At 40.5% G+C, this 12,774-nt stretch overlaps 1 protein-coding gene across 1 annotated transcript in view; it reads left to right on the top strand.

The window, feature by feature from the left end:
- The first annotated feature begins 3,105 nt into the window (after positions 1-3,105).
- The window catches only part of LOC308335656 (uncharacterized protein), a 36,264-nt gene continuing 26,595 nt past the window's right edge, over positions 3,106-12,774 (top strand). Inside the window, exons 1-5 of the mRNA XM_080792768.1 lie at positions 3,106-3,420; positions 5,793-5,893; positions 5,996-6,065; positions 8,514-8,644; positions 8,837-8,925. Coding sequence (XP_080648894.1) covers positions 3,234-3,420; positions 5,793-5,893; positions 5,996-6,065; positions 8,514-8,644; positions 8,837-8,925 — 578 coding nt within the window. The 5' untranslated portion in view covers positions 3,106-3,233. The remainder of the gene's footprint in view (positions 3,421-5,792; positions 5,894-5,995; positions 6,066-8,513; positions 8,645-8,836; positions 8,926-12,774) is intronic.

The following is a 12,774-nucleotide window of genomic DNA, read 5'->3' as shown; positions in this document are numbered from 1 at the left end:
AGGATCTGTTTGGGCATGGGTGGGAATCTAGCATCTGTAAAGACCCATGGTGATTCAGTGTTCATTCAAAAACTGATAAAAACCAAGAGTGGCAAAGACCTGCATTCATGGATTGGGGGCTACGATTCAGCAGGGGTATATTGACCACAGACCCTTTCTGATGTAACCTTCTCTTGCACTACACACACTGCTACTAGGCCTACTACTGACACTGATTATCTCCTTAATTATTCTATCTATTTATTTTTGATTAATGTAATACTCTTGACATGCCTATATCTCATTTCATGAACATTTCATTAACATTGGATTCGTAGCACATTATAGTCCACTCGAGTAGGACAGTGGCTCCATAATGTGTTCTTTTCAAGGTCCCCAATAACTCTGAGAGTTCACAAATGGAACAAAATGCACCCGGAAGGGTCCATTTGGTTCCATTTGTGAACTCTCAGTCACAGTTACAGACATCATGTAAAGTTCATTTACAGTATAGTCAGGGGATATTAATAAAATCTGGGAATACATTTCTTACCAAGAATTTTCTTCACCAATGTGTTTATTGTTCTATTCAACCACTCTATAGGGGATTTTTTTGATAGCTGCTGAAAGTTGGGGTACCATCAACAACCAATATATGGCTACTTTAAGTAGCATGTGACGTGTCAAACTAGGGGGTTTTCATGATTCTGAATCCATTCCAAGCATCAGTTTTGCACGAAAGACACTCCTTGGGCTAAATTCCGCCATAGCCACTTGCCCAAATGTGCCCAAATGTGCTGACCTCATCACATTTGTGATGACGGATATGGCCGTTTTTAGACCAAGGAGTGTTTTTCGTGCAAAACGAATGGAATAGATTCAGAATCATGCAAAAAGAAAAAAAACTAGTTTGACACGTCACATGCTACTTAAAGCATGCATAATGACATTTAAAACATTTAGCTTTATATTGGTTGTTGATGGTAACCCGACTTTCAGCAGCTGTCAAAAAATCCCCTGGTTGAATATAAACCAATGTGGGATATGTTAGTAGACACCTTTAAAACACATTGGTGAAGAAAATTCTTGGTAAGAAATGTATTCCCAGATTTGACATTATTCTGATAATATTACCTGATTATAAGGCCATAGCTCTTCATGTGTTTCTGGTAATGTTATTGTCCGCTCATTTGTACGTCCATGACAAAAATCTAATTTTGACAGAAAAATGTCAAGTCAAAATAGCCGATCTGCTATTTTCACTAGTTTGGCTCCCGGGCAAATATCAATTTTATGCTATTAAATTGTACCCCCCCACCCCCCATCCAGGAGGGCATATGGCTGTGGAGTGATGGAACCCCGATGAACTATGCTGAATGGCCGCCAACACAGCCTGACAACTGGCAAGGAAATGAGAACTGTCTAGCAATCAACTGGACAAGTAAGTTACAACATGCTGAATTTATCATCATTTATTTATTTAGATGTCATTACTTAATGTGATGTCCTAATCTGTGGGCATATGCCATTATATAGGCACACACAATACCGGTATCATTTTTTAATTTTATTATTATTATTATTATTTAGAGATAATATAATATGTACAATTAGATTGATTTTGACTGTTATCAAATGAATTTTGAACATTAATTTGTTGTTAAGTCATATAGCCAGCTTTGATGAGCTTTTTCTTGTTTCAGAAAAGTAGAGCCTGCACTCCAGCTATACTGTTTATGAAAATAAGACTTTATAAATGTATTGTTTATTTGGGAGGGACTGCAAGAATTATGCAAGAATGCTTATTTCCATCCGTAGTCCCCATTACAGAAAACAAACTTTATTTGCAAAACATGACAATATCATTCTTCAGGTCAATAATAACCTGAAGAATAATAAGGTATAATAAGAATAAGAATAAACCTTGTCATGTTTTGCATATAAAGTACCGGTAGTTATTTATCAATGTAGCTGGAGCGCAAGCACTACTTATCTCAATGATGGTCTTATTGGCTTGACATAGGTTCATACGTAGCTCGGAAAACAGAATTAGCATGCTTGTGTGATCTGTGAGAAGTTTCTAATGCATTATCTCTCTGTCTATGTTTCAGGTAAAAGGATTTGGGGTGACCTGGGATGCTGGTCTAAACTCCCATTCGTCTGTGTTAGAAGATAATCCCAGTAGTTGATGTGAATGCACTATAACACACAAAGATTAAACATTTGAATGGATTAATTGCATGGGTTGTCTTGAGTCTTGATATTCCATAAAAAATTTAAATTAAATAAAAAAATGTAATGAGACAAGCTGGTCTGTTTTTGGCCTTAACAAAAGGGCTGTGTTGTGGTAGGTTTCATGTAAATGACGTTAGAAACATAATGATTCTATATCATGAATTAATGGTACAGTAATGAAGAAATTGAAGCTTCACTTTTGAGTTCAAGATTTTGATTATTATTACAAAACACACATTAACCACTTCAGCCTATACATTTCAGCCTTTTGAAAATAGCAGATATATAACTTAAAAAAGTTAAAATGGGACATTCTGTATAATGTTTTACTTTAAATACATTTTGTTACCAATACTTTTGTGCTTTTACTCAAGTAGGCCTACATTTTGAATTCCGGACTTTTACTTGTAACCGAGTATAGGCTACCAGTACTTTATGTTACTTTTACTAAGTAAAACAAACACTTTTTCCACCACTACATATATCACTTTGGGGCAGGGGTCATCAATATATGTCCGTACACTTGCATAGACTTGGTCTGGTCCGTGGCAAATGTTTGATTTTGTTTTTAACATAGCATAATGTTCTTATTTTGATCATAAGACGCAATTTAGTGAATGTCAAGTCTCCAGGTTTTCTTCTTAATATGTATGACACTGATAGATACTGTCACATTAGGATTCCAATAGTCGTTCTCAAATGTTTTATTTGCAAGATGACCCCTGGCTGCTTCCATCCTTGACATCATAACTAGGCCTACTTGGTTACTTTCCACTCTGCTTTCCACCACTGGGTGGCGGTATTGCACGTGAAGAACACGCGACCTCTGCTCTACATTCTCTGGATGCGACTCGTGTTTCCAGCCGGATTGTTTTGGTGGACGGACGAATAGAGAGACAAGGGGGGTGTACTACTGTACTTTAGAATTAGAAACCACTGGTGGAGTCAAGAAGATAAGAAGAGTTTTGTCGTCGTTTTGTTTATTTTTTAAATACACATATATATACATACTTTACATAATGTCTAATCTTTCGCACGTGTTATTACGCACGTCTCGTGCGTGTAGTAGTAGTAGCTCGAGGTTGTCGTGTCTGTCCTCCAAGTCGTGGAGCAGCAGAGAAAGGTGTCAGTATTCTTCGTCCAGTAACCAGCGGGCTGTGAGGATTGGATGTGCCTCTGGGTTCTGGGGAGACACAGCCGCTTCAGGTAAACTCACAAACAACTGATAGGCCTACAAGCCAAGAAGAGTGTCTACCTGGGGGGGCACCTCAGTGCAAAATTGCCTATTATTTTGTCCAAAATGTAAAATAAAAAAAAATGTATTGATTGATGATTGATGAATTTATTAACAGAATTACAGTACATTTCAAGCACAACTCAATACAAAACTGTTAACTGTGGACGACACCATAAAGTATTACACTTGTTTACAATTCATCATATAGGGCTAGTATTCATATTCATCATATATATATATACACTCTATATACACATATACACTCTATATTCATATTATTCATGTATTATACATATTTATTATATTATATTTGAAAACTGTTCTTAAGTAATAATCAAAGTATACAGGATGAACACAGTAGTTGTCAGACCAACTTCTTGTTTATGCCCAAAATGATAAAAAAAAAAAGAAAACACGGGTTTGTAGGCAGCATTTGTGGAAATACTGTGACTTAATATTATAGACATTTCCAAGCATCTTCTAATCCTATATACTTTACATTAATTAAAACCATTTTCCAAATATTGTATTTTCTAACAAAATAGCCTTTTTCGACCGGGATTGAACCGGTTCGGTTATTTATTTTTCCACAATCTAATTTTGAACCAGTTCAGAGTGTTTTCACTAAAATGAATTGGTTCAGAACCAGAAAAGTTGGTCCGGAACGGTTTCTTGCCCTAAACTGGGAACCAAAGTGGTCACTATTCTACAGGTTGGAAGATATGATATAAACAATGGCAAAAACAAGTGAAAAACCATCATAATAACAAATAAAAGGAAAGGTTATGTGTGTGACATCATCATCATACCCGGAAGTTATGTGGGAATGCCTACTGAGTGGCAAAAAACTATGTTCTGGGCTTGACAGTTGACAGCCCATACATCCAAACCGTAATGTCTTATCTGATTGCATTAAACAATGATAATTGCCACTCGATTTGCCACTTACTTTATCAATGCGAATACCCTCTATTGGCGACAGCATTTCCCCTGTGAAATGTACACGTTGACCGGTCATTTTTGACACACAGCTGGTCAGGAGTGGAATCGTACCTGTGTCAACTGTGGACTCCTGCTCCAGGTTGCCCCAATTACAATAGTGCTCCTTAAAACTGGTGGAAAGCAAGCCGGATCGCGGCTGCTTCCGTTCTGAGAATCTAGAACCGGTTACGGAACCAGTTTTTTTTGGTGGAAAAGGGGCTAGAGACTGTCACAGGGGTCTGGGACATAGTTGTGCCTGTGTTCTATTGTGGCTGTTTTGATAAAGCCTGTCTCCCTGTAGGGTTCTGTGCTGCTTTCAGGATAGTTTCTGGTTACACACAGTGGGCAGGGGGGTGTACACACACACACACACACACACACACACACACACACACACACACACACACACAGGAAAAGTGTTTTTTCCTGGGGGATGAAAACAGTTGAAACAAATGCGGTGAGACTTTGGTGAAATGTTTACGTCGGTGGCTTGCAGAGTTCCATTTTAATGTTGTTCTGCTTTAGGACAGGTCTATGCAATGAAAACGGTGATCGGATATTCAAATGTTCACTGCTTTGTGTTGCGCACACATACTGGACAAGTGGACAGTACAGTGTACCCACAAACACACGTCATCTTTCTCCTCTCTGACTCTCACTCCCTCTCACTCTCAATTAGTCCAGTTCTATCACAGTCAAAATCCTCATTCCTCATTCTCACTATTAACTCTTTTTGTTTCATTTCAAATGGCTTCACAATCTGTTTTACATAACTTACATCAAGACCTTTACCAACCCTTTATCCATTGAATTTTTGTTTATGTATGTATGTGCGTGCGTGCATGTTTTAATGTCTGCTGTGTGCCTGTGTCTGACAAGTATGCCAACTATACTGTACAGTATGCAACGATGTTATGACTTCGATGCACTTTGTAAATGGCTGTTCTCCAATATTTTCTGACTGCAATGGCAGTGTTTATGTCCTTTGTACAAGGTATTCCTGGACTTCTGATTATGCGGACATAAATAAACATTTCCCCTTACATGTTTTAACTTTTAAATTATGAATATCAACTGTTGCCCTCCATGAGGCGGTTTAGAGTCCCTACATTTAAGAAAAACAGACTAAAGAACTAATTTGTACATCAGTCTGTCTTGCTTCTAAACCAAAATCGCTAAACCAGTGGATATGTTCTCGTTCCTGATTGTTTCTGTGATTTTTGTCCTGTAATGTCTACCATTTTGTAATGTATGTCTTGTCTGAAATTTCAGTGCAAGCTGACAATAAAGTTGTATCGTATCGTATATTTCAAATGTGTGTGTGCGTGTGTGTGTGTGTGTGTGTGTGTGTGTGTTACAGTGCCTCAGTTGATCTACAGTGGAAAAATAGACTTCCTCGTATTTGACTACCTCAGTGAGATCACAATGTCTCTACTCACCGCTGCCAAGACCAAGATGCCTGTAAGTTCACACAGCTGTGCGTGAGTGCGTACGTGCTTGTGCTTGTGCGTGCGTGTGCGCATTTGGTTTTGAACTAACTAGTCATATTGTGTCTTGTTGCAGAATATGGGCTATGCCCCCGACTTTGTCCAGCTGGCGCTGGCTCCGTTCATTAACGACATCCACAAGAGAGGTGAGTGTGTTTCTCCAGGCTGTGTGCAGTGGTGGTATTAACCACGTAAGTTCCTAACCCATTATATTAAGACCTGAGGTCGATTTAAAAAATGTCTTCTCAATCCTAACCGTTCTCTGAAATGCTAGTGTGTATCGTTGCTGTCAGGCTGAAACCTCGTATGTCCGTATTTTAACGTTTTGTATTTAAACTTTTTGTTTAAGCTTGAAGGACTTGATTTAATTTGTTGCACAATACTACATGCAACAAATTATATCAAGCCTGCGCTGCTGAAATATACTAGTGGTCAAGAGCTCAATCTATTCCTCGATCTATTCCTATCCCACGGTTACCCTGATTCCATTCTCTTACTTTATACAGCCTTCCATTAAAGTTATGTTAACTGATATATTGATTTCTAGCTTATGTATAGTGAGCAGACATGTTATTGGTTATATGGACACATTTCCTAATTATGATGACCCAATGAGGCTTTGGTACACTTCCCCTTCCTGTGGAATTTCATGACCTCCGACTTTCCAGTAACTGACAACATTGACGCATCATCATACCTGTTGAAAACCCCTGTACTATTCCGTCACACAAAAGTATCAAAAGTAGTAGATGTGGACCGGGCCGGCCTGGTGGTCCGGGCACCCTAGGCCAGGTTTGGGCAACTTTAACGATGGACAAGGCCACTATATTTCTACATTCACTCCAGAGGGCCACATTGCATAGTAGTGTTGTTGCATAGAATTGAAATCCTTGATTTATTTTTATTTTTTTATTGGAATCCTGAAAAGTGTATATATATATATATATATATATATTCCAAATGCCTTTAATTATAGTTATGTTAACTTTATGAACTAAATACAACTACATACAGAGGGGCACGGTGGCACATTTGGTAGTGCTGTCGCCTCACAGCTAGAAGGTCCTGGGTTCGATTCCCGCTCGGGACGCTGTGGGTGCTGGTGGCGTGTTTACTCCTCCGCGTCATCAGTGCCCATACCCGAAGGCGGGGTTGGCGAAAGGGCCTTTCTGTGTGGAGTTTGCATGTTCTCCCCGTGTCCCCTAGGGTAGATACCCTCACAAAAAACATGCAGTAATCCTGGTCACTAAACTGCCTCCCCCTGGCCAGCCGGGGGGGCCTGATGGAGGGGAAAGGAACTGGTTGGTATAACGTGTTCCTTCCACGTGCTAAGTCCAACCAGGGAAACTCCCCCCTGTCAGGTGTAAAGGAGCAACTTGGACACTCAGGCATGAAGGAAGCATGAGTTCAAGTCCGTTGCTCTCCCCTTGTCCCCCATACAGTATATGGGGACTAGGTTGGTGGAGGGTGTGTAGAGCCCAGGATCACATTAGATGATTGACACAGGGGTGAAAACTGGGTTACAAAATCATGGGATAATAAATATATTAAAAAAAGAATAATAATACAACTACATTGGACATAAAACATATTTTAATACTACTCATTAAGCTTAGCTACTAATTTAGAGTAATTAAAGTAATTAAAGCGGGTCATGTTTGCAAATCAATAATACATATATCAGTATTCTGATATTAACCTGAGGGCCACATTAAGTGAAGGTGGGGGCCGCCAGTTACGACCTTTGCTCTGTGTCACTCTCTATCTCTCTCATAAAAGTGTTTACCACAATGTTTACTATGTTAATACAATCCAGTGTAAAGTCCAGTCAAATCATTCTGCAGCCAGCACCTTCTAGGCCGGTGATTCTCCAATCTCAACCTTCCCCCCCCGCCCCCCAAATAACCATATTTGAACTATGACCCCCCCAAAATAATCATTGGAACTGGGACCCCCCAAAATAATCATATTTGAACTGGGACCCCCCCCCCTATTAATTTCAATGGAAGTTTCTCAGTGGCGTTTTGAAGCACCTGGAACGGTCTAGACTCTAGAAGATGGTATAGAACAGTCTAGAAACGAGTTCTCAATGCTAAACGCCAGCTGCACGGGGTTTCCTCGTCGGGGGCCTACCTGCAGTACCAGCTCTCACCACTACGTCTCAGCAGCTTCAACACTAGCCTGGGGTCCACCTATGCTTTCTAGGCATAGGCAGCTCCCGGCAGGATCCGCCGGGAGAATCTAGACGCAGCTGCACGACATGAGACTGATTAATTAGAGCGAGAGAGAGGAGTGTGTGTGTGTGTGTGTGTGTGTGTGTGTGTGTGTGTGTGTGTGTGTGTGTACATACATGTGTACGTGTGCGCGTCAATTTAACAAAGGTGCAGACGATCAGAAATCAGCAGAGAGTGATCGACGTTTGCGCTACTCTATGCCGAATTGAAGTGGACTCGGACCCAGACTTTTTTTTCCCTCCCTGGAAATAAAAACGTCTGGGTTTCCGAGGCTACTTCAACACTGGCTGAGACACTGTATAATGATGATGTCACGCGCATACCCTCTATAGATTACTATGTGTCTGTCTCTGTCTCCAGGTATTCGTGTGGTCAGCAATGCAGGGGGCGTGAACCCTCTGGCGTGCGCCGCGGCCATAGAGGAGGTCATAAAGAAGGCGGGACTCGACCTCAAGGTCGCTGTGGTGACGGGCGATGACCTCATGCCCCACGTAAGCGAACATCATGTCATTTTCATCATCATCATCATCTTTGTCGTGTTGATGTTTTTGCTCATCGTAATTTTGTTCCGAGACAGTTTTTGTTAAGAGTGAATGTTATTGTTTAGTGATTCTCTTCTCTTCTCTTCTCTTCTCTTCTCTTCTCTTCTCTTCTCTTCCCTCTCCTCTCCTCTCCTCTCACAGAAAGGCAGTCTGTCAGAAGTGATGATGGCTGATGGAAGCAGCAAACAGCATCTGCCTAAAACACTCCATAGTATGAATGCTTATCTGGGGTAAGCACACGCACACACACGTGCACAGACACAGAAACAATCACACAGACGCCATAGTAGGGACAGGGCAGGTGCTAGAATAGAGGTTTATGAAAAGATGAATGGCTGGAACCTTGTAGAACACTGGAAAAATACTCTCACTCTTTCTCTCTATCCCTCCACTGAATAGCCTCCCATATCTGATCAAGCAGGTTTAAAGAGTTACTTTCCTCTATTCTCTCTTGAATATGACATGTACTAGTGTGTGTGTGTGTGTGTGTGTGTGTGTGTGTGTGTGTGTGTGTGTGTGTGTGCTGGTGTCAAGTTCAGGTTTAAACAATTCAAATCTGAATGCAGAGTGTCACAGCATGAGCTCAATCCAACTGATTAGGGATGACACTAGGTATGAATGGGCATTATCCTATTGTCTAAACAGTGCAATTCAATTAAGCTATATTATAAAACTATATTCAACAAACTCCGGCCCGATGATTCATCGTTCATCAATCCACTTCAAGATGGTATAGTAGTTGAATAGGTCTTCTGATGAGCATCTTTGAAGATAGTCTGATAGAACATGCTCTGACATTATTGTCTCTTCCCTCTTCTACTCGTCCCATTTTCCACATGTGACATGGTAGCTTGTCTTCATGAATAATACGAGGTCTCCAACTTTGAATAGAACTGGTTTTACCATGCTCGTAGAGTGCGCTGAGCGCAACTCCATCAGATATTCTGTTTTCACAGTGTACGGGTCACTGTGTGCCTTTGTTGTATTGTATTGTATTGTATTGTATCTGTAATATGCTGCAGGGTGTGTCCTTGGGGTCCAAGACAAATTCCTCCCTCGGGAGACAAAATAAAGAAACCTTGAACCTTTCCATCTGTTCCAAAAGTTGTTTACTAGTCTACGTCTGTAGTTCCTTCGTCAGTCTTGTCAGTTGCTCTCTGTCTAGTTTTCTTGTCTCTGAAACATGATTGGGTCCTCTGAAGGCAACGTTGTTGTTCTTTGTCCAATTAAGAAATGAGCAGGGGTGAGTGGGGATGGGTCTTCACTGTCTGTGTGCAGGTGAGTGAGTGAGTGGTCTTGAGTTGATCTGTCAACACAGCTTCCATCTCTTCATACGTTAGATGGGCTCTCCCAAGCACCTTTCTGATGCATGTCTTTGTAGATCTTACTAGACGTTCCCAAAAACCGCCCCAACCATGCAGCTCTTTCCACTATGTATTTCCATGTGATTTTCTTTCCTGAAAAGAATGTTTGCATTTCCTTTCCTTTCATCGCATTCCACATTTCCTTTAGGTCCTTGTCCGCTCTTTTAAAGGGTTTTAACTTTTTGCGTTATCTGAATAAATGATACTGCACACTCCTCTTCTGGCAATAAATTGCCTGAATGAAAGAATTAATCAGTAGTCAAATCTGAAACTAATTGTAAATGAACTGCTACATCAAAGGGCTGACTCTGTGATGCGGTCACGTGGTAAGGGTGCTGTATATTGTTGTCCAGCCTTGACCATGTACTTGTGACAGATAATATTTGACAATCTTCTTGTCTGCCTCGTAGTACAATCCAATACATTTCTCTGACTTGTGTCATTGTGTCCTGTAAACCTGAGTGCATTACCTTTTTAAGATATTTCTTTTGCGGCTTACGCCTTTTATTGGTTTTTTGAAGGGACAGACAGTAGGCTGACAGGAAACGGGAGAGAGATGGGGGAAGACATGCAGTAAAGGCCGTGTCGGGCTCGGGAGTCAAACCCGCGGCACACTGAGACTGGATTACCAGTCGGGTGCCCAGACGGTTACGCCACCGCCTGGGCCTGCATTACCTCTTTTAATCAGCAACTCAGAATACTTGTCCTGAGCTGGAAGAATCCATGGGTGCTTTTGTCCATAATTATACCCAGTCTGTTCTTTGAAGTCGGCCTCCCACACGCATGAGGTTATCTTCATCCAAAAAGGGTTTCAAAGAAAGCACTTTTGATTTTCTGTCCAATTCTTTTCCATTTTTCAAGTCTCTCATTTTGTTTGAATAGTGTTTGTTTTGCGTCGCTTTGATCCAATCCAATTTTCTGTTGAAACTATTTCTTCTGTACACAACTCTCCACTGCGCTTCTCTGCGCTCCTTGTGTTGTGCGTAAATCTCTGAATCCATGCTGCAAATCTAGTTAGACTACTGTATTTCTCCAGCAATAGAATAGGTTCAGTTGTTAAGTCCTTATTTGTGTTTTCTGTACACATCTGATTTTGTGTGATACACTCATCAACATCATCATCATCAAATGTCTCTTCACTCACCAGCTGCGTGGTCGCTCCCAGCCGGTGTGGTCCATTCCACCATATGAATTAATTTTTCAGAGCATCTGCAGTTATTCCTCTTTTTCCTCGGTCTGCAGGATTGTCTGTGCAGTGTGTCCAATTTTCTGGCAATGTCAAACTTTGGATTTCTGCCACTCTGTTAGCCACGAATGGTTTCCATTGTTTTGTTGTGCCCTTGATCCAATGTATGGCTATCATAGAGTCCGTCCAATAGTGACATTGTAAAAAAAAATCAATTTCAGATTTTTACTTGCATTGCTGCCAAGTCTTGTGCCAATTAAAGCTCCCAGCAACTCCAATCTGGGCAGAGTTATTTTCTTTAGAGGTGATACCCTCATTTTGGCAGATATTAGACTAGTAGTGCATTCCCCATCTGCATTTATGGTACGTAAATAAGCAGCAGCACAATATAATGCACTTTCACTAGCAAAAAAAACATGAATTTTGTGTGTTTGCTGTGACTTATCACTTTGTTTTAACTTTGAATCATAACGTCTGTCTATGCACATTTTGTCACATCTGGTAACTGCGCACCACTGGTTCCACCTTGTGGCTAGATCTATAGGAAGATCTTCATCCCACTCCAGTCCTCTTTCCCACATCTCTTGGAATAGTATTTTCACCCTGATAATGAATGGGGACAGGAATCCAATGGGATCGAATATTCTTGAGGTGGTTTGGAGCACCCGATCGCTGAGTGCGTCTTTTGTCTTTCACGTGTTCCAATCAGATCTGTCATGTCAAACACGTCATCGTCCGTTCCAGGTCTCCATATCAAACCTAAAACTTTCAATAGTGAACAACGTTCAGCTTGTAGATCTGTGCTATTTGTTCTCCATTTACAGAGATCCATTCCAGCGCTTGCCATAATCTCTCTGGCCTTTATGCGTAGCTCTGAGGCCTCTTCTTTAGTTTCAGTTCCACTGATATAATCATCCACGTACAAACATTCATTTAGTGACTTAACTACATCACGATATTTTTCTTCATAAGTTATTGTCTGAGGTGGTGTCTAATGGTGGCTGCTAATAGAAATCATTTTGAAGCATTGGCTTTTCTTGAGTCCATATCAATCTCAACACATCTCTGTCTCTCTTGTTCAGTGAGAATTGTAGAAATGCCTTTTTTTATGTCTGACATTTTTTATGTCTGACAGCAATTTTGTGCTGTCTGAATTTCATCAAAATATCCAAAAGGACCTGATAATAAGCATTAATTTAATTAACAGCTGTCTCTCTCGTGGGAAGATGCGTCAACTACGACTCTTGATTTGTTAGTCGTTCTCTCTTCTTTTAGCACTGAGTGATGAGGTAAATGATAACCTGGGCCATTTTTCTCATTGCTTTCTACTGGCTCTACAATGCTTTGTGCCAAGTAGTAATTATATTTATCATACAGTGTCGGGTTATTTTTTTATCGTAAAAGTGAATCAAATCTTATTTTTGGCTGTGACATAATTGGAGGCTATATTCACCCGTTAATCTTTCCAAGGTAAGTTGACTTCATATCTTTCTCCAATAAACTTTTCTTCAAATAGTTTCACTGCCATT

This window comes from Protomyctophum bolini (genome assembly GCF_963924005.1).
Source record: "Protomyctophum bolini genome assembly, chromosome: 20".
NCBI classification, from domain to species: Eukaryota; Metazoa; Chordata; class Actinopteri; order Myctophiformes; family Myctophidae; genus Protomyctophum; species Protomyctophum bolini.
Note: the sequence above shows the minus strand (reverse complement) of the source record. Positions and strands in the feature narration are given on the sequence as shown.